Genomic DNA, 20,153 nt, shown 5'->3' with positions numbered 1-20,153 from the left:
GTTTGACAGAGGCCTTCCATCAAAAGTGAAGTTGAATTAAGGGACACCATAATTTGTAGAGTTACAGTCTTTATTTTCCTGTTACATGACTAGAGGATTTGTATTGTCTACAGTGTTTATACTTACTATCTCATAATCAATGTTTATTCTATCCTGTCCCAAAAATGTTTTGAAGCAACTATAAGTGCACAATGGCCTTAAATGCCCCTCTCTCGCTTTACCTCTTTTTTAAAAATTGATTTCAGAGAGGAAAGAAGAGGGGGAGAGAGGTAGAAATATCAATGATGAGGGAGAATCATCTATCAGCTGCCTCCTGCACACTCCCTACTGGGGACGGAGCCCGAAATCCAGGGATGTGCCCTGACCGGAAATCCAACCAGAACTCCTGGTGCATAGGTCCACCCTCAACCACTGAGCCACCCCAGCTGGGCTATTTTAAACAAATTTTAGCAATAGGCCATGTGCTGGAAAAAACACTGGTAATTTCACCGACATAAATAAATATTACAAGTCTACAAGTATAGTCTACATATTTAAATCCAAAACTCGCTGCTTCTAAACAATGTTCAGGAATGATTAGCATGTGAACATAGCACATCAGGCACAGTGACTGGTTCTGCTGTCACCTGAGATGACTTTCTGCAGCAGTTTTTATTTATTTTATTGATTTTAGAGAGGAAGGGAGAGGGCTAGAGAGATAGAAACATTGATGAGAGAGGAGCATTGATCAGCTGCCTCCTGCACATCCCCACTGGGGATGAAGCCCGCAACCCAGACTTGTGCCCTGACTGGGAATTGAACCAGTGAACTCTTGGTTCAGGGATCCACGCTCAACCACCAATCCGCCCCAGCTGGGCTCTGGCAGCAGTTGTAACCGCTGTGGCCTGTCGGTCCTTGTTCCCAAGTAGTTAAGCCACGCCCCAACCATGTGCATTTGTTTACTCTCAGTGAAGAGTGAATGCTCGCATTCACTAGATCTATTTAGTATACATTTAAAATTACAGTAATACATATAGAAATTTTTTTCTGCGAAATTAAACTTTTCATACAATTTTTTCAGACTTAATTTTTTAAAAATATATTTTATTGATTTTTTACAGAGAGGAAGGGAGAGAGATAGAGAGAGTTAGAAACATCGATCAGCTGCCTCCTGCACATTTCCCACTGGGGATGTGCCCGCAACCCAGGCACACGCCCTTGACTGGAATCGAACCTGGGACCCCTCAGTCCGCAGGCCGACGCTCTATCCACTGAGCCAAACCGGTTTCGGCCAGACTTAATTTTAATTACACAAATGTGTCAACGTAAGTAAAAACAGGTAACTAGCTAATTTAGTTAACATACGCATTCAGAAAACCAACTTTATTATATAACTGACACTGGACTTTAAGGGACCTCCCCCCCCTCCCCGAAGTAGTCCGTTACGGCGAGGTTTTGCTGTACTCTGGCTGCATTAAGGAGGAAACACTTCTCTCTGCTTGGTACAAAGACCAGGGAAACCTAAAGACGCTAAGAGTTACCGCCCAGGCGGCTGCGTTTCAGGCCCCGAGCTCCCCTACCCGACCCGGGGAAGCCAGACGGGATGAAACGGCGGGAGATCCGGCGCCCGAGGGCGGGGCAGAGGCGGGCGTGGCGTGGGTGGGCGTGGCGTGGGTGGGCGTGGCACTCGGTCGCTGGGTGGGGGAGGAGCCGAAGGTGCAGCGGAGAACGCGCCCGCCGATGACGTCACGAGCCGGCTCTCCCGTGAGCACTCGCGCCGACGCCGGTTGGCTCAGCTCTCGGAGCAACGCCTGGGGCGTATCATGGCGGCTCGCCGCGCTCAGGCTGTTGGCTCCGTGAGTGCTGTTCCCCTACCCACGTCCTTTTTTTCTTGTCTGTCCTGGGTTTTCTTTCTCTTCCTGTTGCCCCCACCTTGCCTCTTTGCCTCCCTGGCTCCGCTGGCCGTGCCCAGCGAGGGGGAACCTGTGAGGCTGCCTGTCCTACCCCTCTCACTGGTTCTGGGAATATATTTATTTATTCCTTCACGCCTGTGGCGCCGCTGTGATCCCTAAACACGTGTCGGTCCACTCTCTAGACTTCCAGCCCAGGAGCAGACTGGTGGCGAACTGTGCACTGTGGGTGTCTTGGGGGAGACCCCTGCCGCGGCAGTAACTGATCATCAGGAAAAGCTTTTGAGACCCAAAGTGCGTGTAAAGAGTTCGCGAAGCAAAAAAGAAATCACTGAAGGAGGGTTCAAGGCGGAGGCAAAAACATGGTTAAAGGCAAGAGGTAGAGAAGGTGTCCTTGAAAAACAAGACGTTCAGTTGCGTGGTGATGGAGGAATCAGAGCTGACAGGCTTGTGAGTCTTGCTAACCAGCGACTCGAACCTGAGGCCAGTTGGGAGTTACTGAGGGTTTTAAGAAGAAAAAGGATTGGATGAGATTCGTGTTTTCACATCCTGAGGTGGCAGCGTGGACAGTGGACTAGAGAGTACCAGTTAGAAGGCTGTGGTTGCCAGGCAACCAGAGAGGACGGTGATCCTGGCCGAGGCACTGATGTCGAGGGACCAGAGGTGAAGGCAGAGTGAAAAGGGAAGGGGGAGGAGGACATCCGGGTTGCAGGGTCGAACTGTGTGCGTGGGGGTGCTATTTGCAGGGTTAGTGAGCACTGGAAGAGGAGTGGATGTTGTGAAAAGTTCAGCGGTGAGCAGCTGTGGTGCCTGCCGGTTGGCCAGGTGGAGAGTCTGCTAGGCGCATGTTTAGAACTAGAGCTAAAGTAGAGGTTTAAGGAACCATCAGCATGGCATCCGGTGGGTGAAGTCATTGAGAGGAAAATATCCAGTGTTGTCAAACTTCAGCCTATATCACTATCAATCTGGGGAGCTTATTTAAAATACTGCCCCCTCCCATTCTGACTCAGTAGATGAGGTCATCTACAAATCACCTGCATTGTTAATGAAACTGATGACTCTGAGGTACCACTTTGAGAGAAACCGTAGTGTTCAATGTGCCAAGCAATGGACAGGCTTTCAGAGAAACAGGGGCTTACAAAAAGCAACCAAGAGAGGAAGACGCAAAAAGTCTGAGAGTCTGGGCTTTGATTACGTTGATGGGGAGTTCTGAATGAAGACCTGGTTCCGTTTCCCAGCCCTGACCATGCATGAGAGTGGCTGAGGTGGAGTGAAGGTGAACGTCAATAGGAGGGCTGTCCACAAGGACACTGACAGTGATGGCGAACCTTTTGAGCTCGGCGTGTCAGCATTTTGAAAAACCCTAACTTAACTCTGGTGCCGTGTCACATATAGAAATTTTTTAAAAAATATATTTTATTGGTTTTTTACAGAGAGGAAGGGAGAGGGACAGAGAGTTAGAAACATCAATGAGAGAGAAACATCGATCAGCTGTTTCCTGCACACCTCCTACTGGGGATGTGCCCACAACCAAGGTACATGCCCTTCACCGGAATCGAACCTGGGACTTTTCGGTCTGCAGGCTGACGCTCTGTCCACTGAGCCAAACCAGTTAGGGCTAGAAATTTTTTGATATTTGCAACCATAGTAAAACAAAGACATATTTTTGATATTTATTTTATATATTTAAATGCCATTTAACAAAGAAAAATCAACCAAAAAAATGAGTTTGCGTGTCACCTCTGACACGCGTGTCATAGGTTCACCATCACTGGACACTGACGTCATCTAGAACTTGAAGACTGGTTTTTGCTAAAGATGAACTGAACCTGGAGGTTTGGCCAGAAAGCTAATCAAGGAGCATTGAGGGACAGGGATAGAACTGTAATGGTTTAGAATTATCACTAAGGACCAAAAAGGATGAAGGTCCTTCCCGTAAGTATTGTTGAACTCTGTCGGAATCCTATCCTATATAATAAAAGGGTAATATGCAAAGTGACCCTAAGGGCGGAATACTGGGAACCACTGGGAATGACTGGTTGTTATGACATGTACTGACCACCAGAGGGCAGACACTCAACACAGGAGCTGCCTCCTGGTGGTCAGTGCTCTTCCACGGGGAGCTCCGCTCAGAAGCGGGCTCATGGCTGGCCAGCGCAGCTGCAGCAGGCCTAAGCCATCAGTTGTACATCCCCTGAGGGCTTCCAGGCTGCCAGAGGGATGTCTGACTGCCAGCTTAGGCCCCATCCCCTGGGGAGCAATCCCCCCGGGGAGCGGGCCTAAGCTGGCAGGTGGACATCCCCCGAGGGCTCCTGGACTGCGAGAGGGTGCAGGCCGGGCTGAGGGACCCTCCCCGCCCCCGAATGCACGAATTTTCATGCACCAGGCCTAGTACTGGGAATAGGCCAAGCTGGACCCATGCCCTAAAATTATCTACATATAGAGAGAACTGTGTTCAGAATCTGTGACAAGTATATAAAAATAGTTCATGTCCTCCTTAGGAAGCCCACATCTTAGATGAAAAGATAGTACAAGAAACAAATGCAATGGGGTTGTATTATATATGTATTTAGTTTATGGGAACTCAAATGTATAGATGACTAAACAATGGAATAATAAAAAATTGTACTCATGTCCTTTTTTATGTACTGTTCATTATTAGGCACATTTTCATTTATATTACTATAAAGTACTATGTCCTATTTTTTTTTTTTTTTGGTACTCCTCACCTGAGGATATTTTTCCATTGATATTTTAGAGGGAGTGGAAGGGGAGAAGGAGAGGGAGAGACAGAGAGCAAGAAGCATAGAAGTGAGAGAGAGTCATCGATTGTTTGCCTCTTGCATGCACCCGGTTACGTGCCCTTGACCTGAATCAAACCCAGGACCCTTCAGTCCGAGGCCTGATACTCTATCCACTGAGCAAAACAGGCTAGGACCTATGTCCTATTCTTCATGAGCAATTTAAAGGATTATTTTCAAGGGTGATTTTGAACAATCTTTTTTTCAACCTGCTGGCTTTATAGCTAGACTCTATATAAAATGGGACCCACTATCTTTATTGATCATTGCTCTTAATAGAGGTATGTGTAAGATGCTGTGGGAGCCCCAAGGAGGGAGCAGCATTCTACCTGGGACGGTTCACAGAGGAATATAGGTTCCAGTTGAGCACTTTAAGGATTGGTGCAGGTTTGTTAGAGAAAGATGCAAGACCAGAGCTGGATGGCCAGCTGTCTGAGTTGAGTGTATAGCTGGACTAAAACACTTCTAAGGTTTCTTTAAGCTCTCAACTCCTTTACATTTCCTCTTCATTTACATGCCCTCTTGATTTTTTTTTTCTGTTCCTTTATTCTTCCCCAAATTTCTTGGTGGGCAGGATTGTCATGAAGTTGTTTTAACTAGATTCACTTTTCTCAGGAGAAAACCTGGCTTGAGGCTGCCCAGGCCTTCATCCAAGAGACCCTGTGTCCAACTGGCAAGGAGCCTACTGTCCAGTTCACTCAGTTGGTAATTGACTGTGTGAAGACGACCTGGTTGTCCCAGGGAAGGCACCAGGGTTTTACACTGCCCCTCAGCTACAGGTAAGGAAAGTTGGGGTTCAGGGGGAAGTTCGATTTGGAGTTGAAAAGGAAGGACCAGAGAAAAGTGAGGGGAAACTTGGTAAGGGGAGGGAAAGGAGTAAACACACCCCCTTCTGCCAAACATTTCCATTCTTCATCAAGCTGCTTTGCTTTTCCCATAGTTCTCCAAAGCAGGCGTAAGTTAACTTTAGAGAAGAAAAGGAAGGGAGAGGTCGAGGAGAAGACTGAAAGGAGGTTTGGAGAAAGAACTCTCAAAGTGGGGAGGAAAGCTGATACTATTTCATTCTGTTTGTTAGGAAACTAAGATTCACCAAGTGCAGATAGTTATGTTTAAGAACTAAGTGTAAGGTCTCCTGAAGGTATTTTGTTGTTATTGTTTTGCTTAGTACCATTTCCTAAACTGTTCTAGGCAATATCAATAAAATAACACAAGAAAAGGGCTCCATGGCTAAATAAACTTGAGAGACATTGGCTATGATAAACTATTCTAAGAGAGTCATAAGACTCATTAACATATTGAAGGCTCTGAAATATCCTGCAAAAAGAAACCTCATAGAAGTATATACTATTTTGAAAATAAAGTATATTATTCATGTGAATATTTTTATATATTTACTATATATGCAGTTATCCCTAATCAATATACAATAGAGTTTTGCATACCTTTAGACTTTATATAAATTGTATATATATATATATATATATATATATCTTTTGCAATTTGCTTTTTGTACTTGACATTATGCTTCTGAGATTTATTCAGATTGATAGCTCTAACTCATTTATTTTAGCTACTTTTATGGTATTATGTGAGTATACATATCACTGTATATTTAGCTTTTAAAAAATAAAAAAGGTAGAAACCTGTTCAGCTTTGTTTAATTTGTCATTTACCAAACTTATCTGAGAGCAGGATATGTTTTCCCTGACACTCCCTTAACCTGCATATAGTTTGGGAAACACTTCAATCAGCTTGGCAATCTGTCTCAATAGTGAAGGCAGGGGATCTTAGGTGAGGAGACAGTGTAATTGTACTCCGTGTTATCTAAGATACCATTTTCAAAATTCTGTGTAATTTCTCATCCATGGACTTCATTATACACCAATGGAAAATAACAAGTGTTGGAGAAGATATGGAGAAAAGGGAACCCTTGTACACTATTGGTGGGAATGTAAATTAGTGCAGCCACTATGGAAACACTATAGTGATTTCTCAAAAAACTAGAGTAGAACTCCCATATGATCCAGCAATTCCTCTTCTGAGTATTTACCTGAAAAATATGAAAACACTTATATATAAAGATATATTTACCCTATGTTCATTGCAGCATTATTTACAATAATTAAGTCATGGAAATGCCCTAGCCAGTTTCGCTCAGTGGATAGAGTTGTGAACTGAAGGGTCCTGGGTTAGATTCTGTTCAAGGGCACATGCCCAGGTTGGGGGCTCCATCCCCAGTTGGGGGCATGCAGGAGGCAGCCAATCAATGATTTTCTCTCATCATTGATGTTTCTATCTCTCTCTCCCTTCCTCTCTGAAATCAATAAAAATATTAAAAATAGCCCTAACCGCTTTGGCTCAATGGATAGAGCGTCATCCTGCGGACTGAAAGGTCCCAGGTTCAATTCCGGTCAAAGGCATGTACCTTGGTTGCAGGCACATCCCCAGTAGGAGGTGTGCAGGAAGCAGCTGATCGATGTTTCTCTCTCATCGATGTTTCTAACTCTCTATCCCTCTCTCTTCCTCTCTGTAAAAAATCAATAAAAATATATTTTTAAAAATATTAAACATAAATAAATAAATAAAATGATCATAACCTTCTAAGTATTTGGAACATCTGAAAAACTAAAAAAAAAAAAAAGACATGGAAGCAACCTAAGTGTCCACTGATGGATGATTAGATAAAGAAGATATGGTACATATACATACATACACAGTGGAATACAATTCAGCCATAAAAAAGATGAAATATTGCCATTTGCAATAACATGAATAGATCTTGAAAGTATTATGCTAAGTGAAATAAGTCAGACAGAAAAGGACAAAAACTGATGATTTCACTCATGTGGAATATAAAACAAAAAGTAACAAATAAAAACTCAAAGACAACAGAATGGTAATTACCAGAGGAGAACAGGGTGCGGTGAGGGTGAAATGGGTAAAGGGGTCACATATATGGTATTGGAAGGAAATTAGACTTCGTGTGGAAAGTCCTTCATAAGAGTACACAGATCTTGACTTATAATTTTGTACACCTGAAAATTTTATGTTACCCCAATAAATGTAATTTAAAAATATTAACATCAACAAGGATGGGGGGAAATTTTCTAAACTGGAATACTAAGAGAAATATCTGTATTAAAATGTTATTCAGCCCTAGTGGTTTGGCTTAGTGGATGGAGTGTTGGCCTGTGGACTAAAGGGTCCTGGGTTCGATTCCAGTCAAGGACACATGCCTGGGTTGCAGGCTCGATCCCCAGTAGGGGGCGTGCAGGAGGCAGCTGATCGATGATTCTCATCATTGATGTTTCTATCCCTCTCTTCCTCTCCTTTCCTCTGTGAAATCAATAAAAATATATTTAAAAAATAAAAATATAATGTTATTCATAGCCCTGACCGAGTGGCTCAGTTGGTTAGCATCATCCCAATATGCCAAGGTTGCAGGTTCGATCTTTGGTTAGGGCTCACCAAAGAAGAAGCAACCAATAAATGGAATAACAAATTGATTTTTTTTTCTCTCTCCCTTCCTCTCTCAAATCAATAAAAAATGTTATTCATAACTACACAGAAAAGGAAAATATATACTTCAGCTGGTTAGCTTCAGAATAAAGACAAGAAGGATCACAAATCAAATAAATAAACCAGTGGTAACTAACATTGCAGGTCCACCAGAATGTAAATCAGCACCCTACTGTCTTCATTGAGAAAGTGTTGCCTGCAAAAAAGAGCTGAACTAAACAGTGAGCTTATTGACATTGTGGTTAGCCAGGTACTTAAGGCTCAATTTTTAAAACCTTAAAATTTGCCATATTTGATTCAGTTCTTTTTTATAAGAAGTAAAAATGTTACAAATTGAGTGAAGTCCCCTAAGTGCTCTATCCTGATCCAGTTCTCCCCTATCCCTTCTCCTTAAGCAATCTCCCTCCCTCTCTCCCTTCATCTTTTCCCCCTTCAATCAATTGAACTTTTCCCTTAGTCCATTTTCCCGATTGACCTTTCCTTGGGATATGGGGAGATTTGTCGGGGTTGAGTGTAACTTCCTAGGTTTGGACACAACTTTGCTCCCTTCCTTCTGCAGCTTTGTCTCAGTGCAGGACCTCAGGAGCCACCAGCACCTTCCCTGCTGCAGCCACCTGTCCTGGAGCAGTACTGCCTATCAGGCCTGGGCCCAGGAGGCTGGACTCAGTGGGACCGCCCTCCCCCGAGAGCGGCTGTTACTTTTGGGGACACTAACAGACTTACTGGAGGACTTGGAACAGGAGTGCAGAAATGGAAGCCTCTATGTGAAAGATAACACTGGTATCCTGGGCTGTGAGGTGAGTAGGAAGGGGGATGTCAGCTGCCTCAGATCCTAACAAGAATGGTGTCTAGGGAGTGAGGCAATTAAGTGTTGGGGAACAAAGGTGGAGGCAGGTAAAGGGATGCTGATTAACCCCTGATGTTGGTCTTTCCTAGCTCATAGATCTGGACCTTTCTTGGCTGGGCCATCTCTTTCTGTTCCCCAGTTGGAGTTACCTTCCTCCTGCCAAGTGGAATGCCTCAGGAGAAGGGCACCTGGAGCTCTGGGGTGTCCCTGTGCCAGTGGTTCCCCTGACCATCAGTCCTGGCCCTCCGACCCCTATTCCTGTTCTCTACCCGGAGGCTGCTTCCCGCCTCCTCAGGCACAGGTAATTCTTCGCTCTCCAGGGGAGGAGGGAGCACTATGAAACCGGGAGGAGGATGGTGAGTCAGTGGAAAGAAGGAGAGAAAGGTATTGAGAGTAATATTGATGAGATGCTGCAAATAAAGGGAATAATATGGCCTCTTTGGAATACCCATGGGAAAATGGAAATTTTTAATCATAATTGGATTATTCTTTACAGGGAAGGGGAGGAATTTGCAGGGGAAAAGAAGAGAAATAATGACTTCTTTCTCCCTTCTTTAGAAGCAAGCTCAGAGTTATACAGCCAAACCTGGCTGGGAAGCTGGTTCGATTGAGTGCTCTGGTGAAAAGTAAAAAGAAAGCTTACTTCATTGCGTCTCTTGGTGAATTATCCCCAGCTGCCAGGCTGGCAGCCATGTGTCCATCATTGTGCAGGTGAGGAGTAGAGCCAATTCAAGCTGTTTACTTTTACTAGTATTTTCCTACTTTGATATTTCTCATTTTTCTATGCAACTGCCAAGAACATTCCTTTTTCATCCTGGCCAGTGTTTTCATTGCATAGCTTGTTCTAAGTTCTGAACATTTCTATGATGTTGCCTCTTATTGAATTATTTTTCTCTCTCTCTCCACTTCAAGATGTCCTTCAAGTTCCTCTTCTTTCACTTGGCCTTTCTAATCATTCCAACCCATCCTTAGTAAATGTGTATTCTTTGTGCCTCTTGATCATACATGGCTCCATATTATTACTTGGGTTTGTGTCTGTGGTTTGAAATATGTTGGAGAAGAGGGAACAGTCTATTATATTTCCCATAACATCTATCCTAATACTGGATACATACGTACCCAGTGCGTATTGACTAAATAAATAGAAATTGTTTATACGTTATAGGGTGAGAGAGGGGAAATGCAAAAAGGATATAAGTTTCTGAATGGAATATTTATGTATTTGGAAGGAAGTTTTAGGGATGGTTTGTATCTTGGGGGAGGGATTTGGCATCTCCTAAGAGAGAAAAGAGATCCTAAAAGTTCTATGGCTTAAGATTTAATTGGCAAACAAGGAAGATGAGGCAAGGAAAGCTCCTGAGGGCAGGTCTTTGAGGTTAAATTTTGATGGAAAGGGACAGAAGGATAGCTTGTGAGAAGCATCTCGTGTCCCATGTTGCCTGCCTCTGCACAAGCCAGGTCCCCGCCCAGCTGGTTTGGCACCGAGCCCTTTGGCCTGGCAGGGCCTATGTGCTGACAGAGCTGCGCGCATCCAAGATTCATGGTCACCGTTACCGTGTTTGGACCACCAACCCCTCCTCTCATCTGTTGCCGCTGAAACCAGAATGCGTGCGAGAGCTGGACCTGGACCTGGAGTTGGGCAGAACTCTCTTGGAGGCTGACCCCAAGCCACTCCCCGGGACAAGCAACATCCAAGACAGGCAGGAGCAAAAGGGTCTTGCCCGGGACTCCAGGCTCCTGTCATACACGGTGAGCATGAGGGAGAGGTCCTAGAGCCTGAGGGGCAGGAAACTGGGTCTCCAGAGAGGAAGGAGATGGGGATCAACGGGCCCTTTGGCCTCTTCGCAGGGCACGGTCACCGGCGTGCTGAATCAGCCCGCCGGCCTCTATGAGCTGGATGGGCAGCTGGGGCTCTGCCTTTCCTACCAGCCGTTCCATGGCCTCAGGCGGGTGGTGCGACCAGGAGTCTGTCTGGAGGTACGTGAGGGATCGGGGCTGCTGACCAAAGAGGCTCCCCAGCAGCTTCTTCTACCTTCTAGGCTGGTCTTTTCTGGCAGCAGGTGAGGACCTTTACAACAAAAATATAAAAACAATAAGTGTGCATTGGGGGGTGGGCATGTGCGTTTGTTAAGAATGATTTGGGCCCTAACTGGTTTGGCTCAGTGGATAGAGCGTCGACCTGCGGACTGAAAGGTCCCAGGTTCGATTCCGGTCAAGGGCATGTACCTTGGTTTCGGGCACATCCCCAGTAGGGGGTGTGCAGGAGGCAGCTGGTCAATGTTTCTCTCTCATCGATGTTTCTAACTCTCTATCCCTCTCCCTTCCTCTCTGTAAAAAAATCAATAAAATATATTTTTTTAAAAAAAGAATGATTTGGATGAGCGCTCAGATCAGACGGTAGAGGCTGGGGCAAAAGGAGGAGGGCTTGGGACCAGAGCATCTCCTTCACAGAAGGGCATCTAACTGGAGGAGGAGATGTGGGAGCTGAAGCGCAGGTGTAGCGAGGGCCAGAATGAGGTCAGGCAGCCTGCTGAGTCGGGAAGCCATGCCAGCCGGGAGCCCCCCGGCCCACAGAAGGACTGAGTGGAGCTGATGAGAGATGAAGGCTTACCCAGGGACGGTGGGTTGTGATGGAAGGTGAGGCGTGGAGGGTGAGAGGAAATGACCGGTGTGGGAGAAATGGGAACCCAGGCAGTGGACAACTGCAGTCAGCTCTGCGTGGGGTCACTAAGTGACCTTCACCTCTGCTTCTTCACCCTTTCTGCTCTCCCCCAGCTCCAGGATGTTCACCTCCTCCAGTCAGTGGGTGGAGGGACAAGAAGGCCAGTGCTAGCCGCTTGTCTCCGCGGTGCTGTTCTCCTTCGGGGCTTCTCTCGTCAGAAGCCTGAGACTCAGTCTTCCCTCCAAGCCTGGGGGGCCTCCCTGTATGAGCAGCTGGTATGGGAGCGTCAGTTAGGGCTTCCCCTCTACCTGTGGGCTACCAAGGCCCTGGAGGAGCTGGCCTGCAAGTGAGGAGGATGAGGGTTTGGGCTGGGGTGGCACGGGGGGTAGGGCACCACCTCTAAGGGAAGCAGGATCCTGGGAGAGGAAGGGTCTTGGGGAAAGTGACTCCGCTCCTTTCCCAAGGCTGTGCCCCCACGTGCTGCGACACCACCAGTTCCTGCAGTGCTCCTGTTCCGGGAGCCCCAGCCTGGGACTGCAGCTCCTGGCTCCTGCCCTGGACGTTCTGGCTCCCCCGGGCAGCCCCAGTCGGAACGCACACAGGGAGATCCTTGAAGAGCCACATTGCTGTCCACTCCAGAAGGTGTGAGGATGTGGGGGAAACGGGGTGGCGGGGGCGTACCTGGGATGCCCAATCTGATTTTTCTTCTCTCCTGACAGTACACTCGGCTGCAAACTCCTTGCTCCTTCCCCACTCTGGCCGCCCTGAAAGAGGAAGGGCAGTCCAAGGCCTGGGCTTCCTTTGACCCTAAGACCCTCCTGCCTGTCCCAGAAGTTTCTCACCTGACCAGTTGCCAACTCAATCAGCGCCTGGCCTGGTCCTGGCTCTGTCTGCTGCCCTCCACCTTCCATCCAGCCCAGGTAAGTGGGGCTCCAGCAGGGCTCAGGGCACTTCCTCTCTTTGCCATTCTCACTACCACCGTCGTAGTCATTTCTCATCATGTTGACTGACTAGCCTTCTAACTAGACCACCCCTCCCTGCAGCAACTAGGAAGAGGGAGGTAAAATGCAGCTTGGATGACAAAACTCTCTTGCTTTAAATCCTTTTGTTGTTTTTCCCAGTGCACGTAAAATAAAGCCCAAACTTCTTCTTGTGTCTGCTGAGGTTCTCTAACTTTGATTTGAACACTTTCTCTCCTACCACCAAGTGTGTGAACGCACGTGTGTGTTTTTCACATCTCTCTTCCCCCCTCAAATAGAAGTTCCTTGAGGTTAGAGACCATGTCTTTTTTACTTTGTAGCTAACCTTTAACACAGTACCTCGCACATAATAGATGCTCAATATGTGCTTAATAAATACTTGACACCTTGGCTTTCATCTCCCTGCAGGTTTTACTCGGGGTTCTGGTGGCTTCATCTCATAAAGGTTGTCTGCAGCTTCGGGACCAAAGTGGTTCCCTCCCCTGCCTCCTCCTGAATGAGCACTCGCAGCCCGTCACCGACCCCCGGCTCCTAGGTTTGGAGGCCAGAAGTAGAGAGAGGGTCGTCGTGGAGGAGAGGGTCTCAGCACAGGGGGTTCGAGAGGAAGCACCTGCTGGGATTTTCTAGAGATGCCGACGTGGCAGGCGTTCATCGCGTTTGGGGAGAAGTTTGGGAGACTGGTGTCAGCAAGTAGAGAAAAGGAGCAAGGGGCTCCCTAGCCAGACCTCCAACCCCTACTTGCGCGCACACCAGATGGCCGCTCCCACTTCCCACTTTCCTAGTTTGGAGGAATAACGGTCTTATTGGACCCACTGAGATTTGTAGACAAGGAAATTCTGGAAAGCAAAGTTTTCTTAGATCTGGGAACAGGCAGGCGTTGTATGGATTTGTGAGAAAGGAGATCGATGCCTTTCAGCCTCGGAGGCCAGGGTGGGCCGACATGCGGGGGGAATGGTTTCCCTTGGAGCGTCACCCCTCTGAGGTGGGGTCAGGCCAGGTCTAGATTGGGCAGCAAGTCCGGCAGGATGGTCTGCTTTGCTTCCCACTCCACGGTTCTCTCTGTTGCCAAAAAGAAAACGTCTTTCCTCTAGGCTGCTTGGTGCGGGCAGAGCGGTTCCAGTTGGTCATCGAGAGGAATGTCAGGAGCAGCTTTCCTTCCTGGAAGGAGCTGGGCATGGAAGGCTTCATCCAGGAGCAGCGGGCCAGGTTGGCTTCTGGGGTAGTGGCTACCCTCCAAGTCTCCAAGGGAAAGGGGAAGGGCCTGGAGCAGGGGTTGGAATGCTGGGGCCACAACACCCAATGCCTGTCTCACTAAGAAACCTGTTCCTTTCTCCAACAGAGTCTATGTCCAGTTCTTCCTGGCTGATGCCCTGATCTGGCCTATGCCCAGACCTTTCCTTCACTCAGCCTCTTCCTCAGCACCTCAGCCAGAGCCCGCCCTCCCCGAGGGTCCCCTTACAGGACAGAGCCGGCTGTTCTTGCTGTCCCACAAGGAGGCGCTGATGAAGAGGAACTTTTGTGGCCCCCCAGGAGCCAGTCCAGAGGTGGCCAAGCCCACCCTCAGTTTCCACATATCAGGGAGCTGGCTCGGGGGTACCCAGAGGAAGGAGGGAACTGGTTGGGGCCCACCTGAGCACAGGGGAGATGAGAACAAGGATCAGAAGGTGAGCTGGGACTTCAGAGGTCTAGGGCTTGACCTGTGTGCCCCTGGCTCCTGTCTGGAACCCAAGGACCCCGCTGTCCTTCCTCACAGGTTCTCCTCATCTTCATTGGCCCCTCAGTCCGCTGGTTCGAGTTCTTGCACCCCGGGCACGTGTACCGACTCGTGGCTCCTGGCCCTCCCGTGAGTGCCCGACGTCATCAGACCCTCCCCCAGAAAGCTTTTTTGGCCTGGGATCTGGAGAGGAAGTGCCAGTGCCTGGTCACTCTCTAGGTCTCCTCGCAGAAAGGTAGATCTCGATCAAATCGAAAGATTGTCTATTTCTAAGTCACTTCCTTCATCAGGCTCCAGAGAGAAATCAAAATTGGGTCATAGTATTTTGTGAACCTTCCTCAGGACCAGGGCACACTCGAGTCCATTGTCTTCCCATTTCCTGGCAGACACCAGCGTTGTTTGAGGAGGGCGGTGCATCCTGCATATCGCAGCGTCCTCTGGAGTTGGCCGGCTGTACCTCCTGCCTCACTGTCCAGGATGCATGGACCCTGGAACTTGAGCGCTCCCGGGACATCCCAGATGTGCCGAGTACCAACAAGGCACTGCCTGAATCCTCGCTGACCGACCTGCTCAGTGACAAGTAAATGTCTGCCAGCTTCTCCAGCTCATTGGGCTGCTCTCTGCTCCTCTGCCGTGGTTAGATGTGGTGAATGGTCCATTCTCTGCTACAGCGTGTTTCTTTCCTGTGATTTAGAGCAATGGTTCTCAACCTCTGGCCCTTTAAATACAGTTCCTCATGTTGTGACCCAACCATAAAATTATTTTCATTGCTACTTCATAACTGTAATGTTGCTACTGTTATGAATCGTAATGTAAATATCTGATATGCAGGATGGTCTTAGGCGACCCCTGTGAAAGGGTCATTCGACCGCCAAAGGGGTCGCGACCCACAGGTTGAGAACCGCTGTCCTACAGGAAGATGTCGGTGTAAGATGGAAATTGTGTTTCATACCTGATTTCCCCCCAGCATGTTACTGTTTTGAAGTGATCATGAGCAGTCTTTCTCACAAGTCAGGAAAAGCCTTAGCAAGAAGAGGAAATGTAAGAAACAATAAAAAAAATGTAAGGACAAACGCTGAGAATCTATAGAGAAGAGCCTTCCTTTAGTACAAGGAGTGGCTTATGGCTTCAGGAACAACTATACTTCCCTCATGTAAGCTTTTCGGGGTGGCTGCAAGTGCAAATGAAGAAGCTGCAGAGAGCCCAAGCCAGTTTGGCTCAGTGGATAGACTATCAGCCCATGGGTCCCGGGTTCGATTCCGGTCAAGAGTACATACCTTGGTTGCAGGATGTGTGCAGGAGGCAACCAATTGATGTGTCTCTCTCACATTGATGTTTCTCTCTCTCCCATCTCTCCCCCTTCCTTCCACTCTGTCTAAAAATCAATGGAGCCCACCTGGCTGCATGGCTGAATGGTTGAATGTCAACCTTTGGACCAAGAGGTCACAATTTGACTTCCTGTTGGGGCACATACCCAGGTTCCAGGCTCGATCTCCAGTGTGGGGCGTGCAGGAGGCAGCTGATCAATGATTCTCTCTCATCGTTGATGTTTCTCTTTCTTTCTCTCTCCCTTCCTCTCTGAAATCAATAAAAAAAAATTTTTTTAAATCAATGGAAAAATATCCTTGGGTAAGGATTAATAAAAATAAAATTAAAATAAGAAGCTGCAGAGATATTTCTCCTATATTAAACAAACGAACAAAACCCTACTGAATTGTAGGTGCAATTTTTATGAAACTGGTCTCTACTAGAAGTGAATTTTTTTTCTTTAATATACTTTTTATTGATTTTAGAGAGGAAGGAAGAGGGAGAGAGAGAGAGAAACATCAATGATGAGAGAGAATCATTGATTGGCTGCCTCCTGCAAGCCCCCCACTGGGGATAGAGCCTGCAACCCGGCATGTGCCCTTGATCAGAATTGAACCCAGGAACCTTCAGTCTGCAGGCTGATGCTCTATCCACTGACCCAAACCAGTTAGGGCCAAAGAGAATGTGTTTAAGGATCTATGATTTGAAGGAGGGGGCATGAGCTCCAGCATGTAAACTGTAGATAATGGACTGGCTGAAATGGAAGCGGAGATTTAATTCTGCTGGTGTACTTCTTGGTAAGACCTCTGGTTACAAAGTTGTATAGGTTTTGAGTTATCTGCCACAACCCTTATTTTCTATTACCACCCCCTTTTATTTTTATTGCCCACCACAAGCCCTGTTACTTTTAGTGTGTGATTCAACACAGCATGAGATTTTTCAGAACCTTATAGATGACTTTCTAGCAGAGACTCTGGCTACTTTTTCTGTCCTTGGACCTGACTCTCCATTCTCTGCTTTCTTAGGCCTCCATTCTCACTATATTTTTTTGACCCTTCAGCTTCACCGATTCCTTGGTGTCTTTCTCAGCTGAGATCCTGTCACGGACTCTGTGTGAGCCACTCCCTGCTGCTATCTGGACAAAACCAGGTATTTGGGGGAAGGTATAAAATGGAGTGATGGGACCTTGTGATCCAGACAGATACCACTGGCCCCTCCCCTTTCCTTCCGTAGGGAGCGCTGAAGCCAAGAGAGGGTGTGTGAAGATAACTGTAGCTGTGGAGACTGCTGATTGTGAATTCCGCCCGCACTTGGACATATATATCGAAGGCCCACACTTGCCTCCCCCACTAGGACTCCTTCCAGGAGCCCGGGTCTACTTTAACCAGCTGGAGAAAAGAGTTTCCAGGTAAAGATCTACGTAGCTGGCTTTGCCTCCTCTCCCTACTGATGTGGTTTTCTTGAATGTTCACCGCTACCTAACTATGCTCCAGCGACACCTCCTTTTCGATATTGTGTTCGATATGTTCCTCTGGAATTTATGCCCTCTCCCCTCACGAGATGATCCAGACAGTCCTTCCCTCATTCTTCCCTCCTTCAATAGAGCCTGGGCGAGGGTGCATTCCTCAGGGGAGTGGCCTCGCCTGTTCCCCGTTCCAGCCTCAAATTGACTTCTTTCTCCTCCTCTTCCACTTGCAGATCCCACAATGTTTACTGTTGTTTCCAGTCATCCACTTACATGCAGGTCCTGAGCTTCCCCCCGGAAACCACAGTCAGGTCAGTGCCCCAGGTCCTGATCCCCAAACTTCACAACCTCACATCTGCATCCCACACATGTTCCCGGTTCTGGAATTTTTGCCATAACTACAATCATTTCCAAGCCTAGCAGAATGTGTTGAGTCAGAGTCCCAAATAAAAATGCCCAATACCTGTCATTTTACCCAGAAAGATTTGGTGTTCTAAGCTCTTAAAGGCTTTTCAGGCTAAAATGCAACTATCTTTTCTGGGCTGACATCTTGGTTGTTCAAGCCTGAGAAATAATTGATGACGATTTGAGATCAGAAATCAAAATGGGGACCATGTGGCTTCCAGGAGAGCATGGGCGCCACTATTACCTCCGTCCCTACGCCTGCTGAGTGCTCCCAGACAGACCAGCCTTCAGAACCCCTGTGACTGTTTCTTGACACCCGTCTCTCTCGCCTTTAGTGTTCCTCTGCCCCACATCTACCTGGCTAGACTGCTGCAGGGTGGCCAGGCCCCATTCCAGGCCGTTGCCTCTTGCCATATCGTTTCTGTCTTCAGCCTTCAGCTCCGCTGGGTGTGTGCTCACTGTACCAGTGTCTCCATCCAGGTATGGGAGGGGCAGGCTGGGCTGGGTGCTTTGGTGCAGAGGGATGTGATGGGACCAAGAGGATGTTTCCAACCACTTTCCTCATCCCAGGGAAGGTGTACTCATCAGGGTTCCACTTGCCCCACTCAGACGTCTGTAAGCCAGGCCAGCATCAGGTGAGAGTGCAAAGTGGGCACCTATCACCCCATTTATTTCCCTATTACATGGCTTTGCCTGTGTGCTGTCTCTGTGTTAACATAATTCTTGGCTTGTGGGAATTGCTTTGATAAATATTTTTGAATGAATAAGGGTAAGTGAGTTAACGATGACACAGTGGAGAAGGGAGGCATGTTGGGTTCAGGTGACTGGCCCTGGGTTTGCTCTGGGAGTTTCTATTTCTACCCCAGGCTCCTGGTGGAGGATGGGACTGCTGAAGCTGTGGTGACCTGTCGGAACCATCATGTGGCAGCAGCACTAGGGCTGTGTCCTAGTGAGTGGACCTCCCTCCTCGAGCTTGTCAGAGGGCCAGGGAAAGTGGCCTTGCAGTTTATAGGGCCTGGAGCCCAACCTGAGGTGAGGTGTGGCTGGGAGGTGGGGCTCAGATACCCAGGTTCCTGAGGGTTTGGTAGAGAGTTTAGGAATTTTGAGTTCTGATTAATCCTGAGCTTCCCTTTCTAGTCCTCAGCCAAGACTGATGAGCCCTTGACCCTCTTCCTCCGGACACTTTGTACCAGCCTCTCTGTCCTCCGCCCTATTGTACTTTCTTTTGAGCTTGAGAGGAAACCCTCCAAGATCATCCCTTTAGGTAAGGAAGTAAGGATGGGAGGGTGGGGGTGGAGACAGATGGGTCCCAGGAGGAAGAGCGATGAGGGACTGATGGGGGATTTCTGAGGTTGGGGAGGAGAATGGTGGACGGGGAGTAACAACCGCATGCCTAGGACATGCATTTTCCTCTCTTCTTGTTTCAGAACCTCCTAGGCTACAGCAGTTCCAGTGTGGGAAGCTCCCTCTTCTGACTCATGTGAATCCCAGGATCCAGTTGTCATGTCTGTCTATCCAGGAGCCTGAGCACTCCAGCTCCCTGGGGGCCTTTGCTTCCTCCTGCACCGGAACTGCAACAATGGCCTGAAAGGTCTTCCTGCCCTGCTGGAGCACTGAGGCCTGGGCCCCTGCTTCTCCCACTCGTTGTGGCCCTTACCTTCTTGGTGATTGAACTAGGACTCCAGATCCCTGTATTCACTAACTGCTACCCTACTGTAATTTTTCCTCCATATTCTTTCTTGTGCCAGCCTGCCTTGGGGAGATAGGGGAAATAGGCAACTCATGGCACTGTTGATATTTCCTCTCTGGTTGGGCTAAAGCCACCTGCACTCATTGGCCCTGAGCACCTGGGTTCTGTCTTTGTGGCAGGGGCTAGAGGAACAAGACACTTGCCCCTTGTGGGGGTACTTGTGACAGGCCCCTTGGCCTGCAATAAAGCTCTAGTGATGTTTTACATTTGTGCTGTCTGTGAGGTCCCAGGTCTCCTGACCTGGCAGCTGCCCATTGTTCACCATCATTTCCGTCCTTGTTTTCCACCAATGTCAAAATTGGTTTTAAGAGCTCTGGCCCAGCAGAAGAAATGATACCAAAAGTCAGACCCAAGGGGAGTACATTGGGGAATTGGAGGCAAGTTAGACAACATTTCTGATGGTGTCAGTCAGCATGATTGGAAGAAGTCAGGTATGCAAGCCTGGAGTTGTTGGGAAGTACAAATGGGAATAAGAGGGTGGAGTCGAGGGAGCGCCAACGTTAGGAGAGTCATGTGAGGAACCTATCCTCTGGAACCTCAGTGAAGTGGTCAGTGCTGTAGGTTTCCCATGGGTCAGGCCTAAGGCAAATTCTTGAACCACACCTTGAAACCAGTAGGAATTCCTAAGTCAGAACCCAGACTTAGGGGTTGCAGGATCAAATTAGTTGCGGGTACTCGTACATTCGGCCCGCATTCTCCCATTTCTTCCCTGGGAGCTGCTTACTCAATGAAGAAGAACCTGACCACACCTGTTAAAGTCATTCAGAGGGCATTTCTTTATGGTTTTTTAAAGATCACTTCCAATCAGCATTT

The 20,153-nt window shown here is 47.8% G+C and overlaps 1 protein-coding gene across 1 annotated transcript; it reads left to right on the top strand.

The window, feature by feature from the left end:
• The first annotated feature begins 1,740 nt into the window (after positions 1-1,740).
• On the top strand, positions 1,741-19,542 carry CTC1 (CST telomere replication complex component 1). The gene is given in 24 exon segments (XM_006102599.3): positions 1,741-1,835; positions 5,306-5,469; positions 8,769-9,006; positions 9,146-9,357; positions 9,615-9,741; positions 9,744-9,767; positions 10,515-10,805; positions 10,905-11,033; positions 11,832-12,064; positions 12,183-12,360; positions 12,438-12,638; positions 13,107-13,233; positions 13,790-13,904; positions 14,038-14,362; positions 14,452-14,541; positions 14,799-14,992; positions 16,781-16,869; positions 16,954-17,128; positions 17,419-17,496; positions 17,926-18,070; positions 18,161-18,225; positions 18,457-18,622; positions 18,728-18,854; positions 19,018-19,542. Coding segments are annotated over 24 exon segments (3,687 nt in total). The 5' UTR covers positions 1,741-1,802; the 3' UTR covers positions 19,179-19,542.
• Positions 19,543-20,153: the final 611 nt, after the last annotated feature.

The sequence above is a fragment of the Myotis lucifugus genome, unplaced genomic scaffold (genome assembly GCF_000147115.1).
Source record: "Myotis lucifugus unplaced genomic scaffold, Myoluc2.0 scaffold_420, whole genome shotgun sequence".
NCBI classification, from domain to species: domain Eukaryota; kingdom Metazoa; phylum Chordata; class Mammalia; order Chiroptera; family Vespertilionidae; genus Myotis; species Myotis lucifugus.
This window is presented reverse-complemented; position numbering and strand designations above follow the sequence as displayed.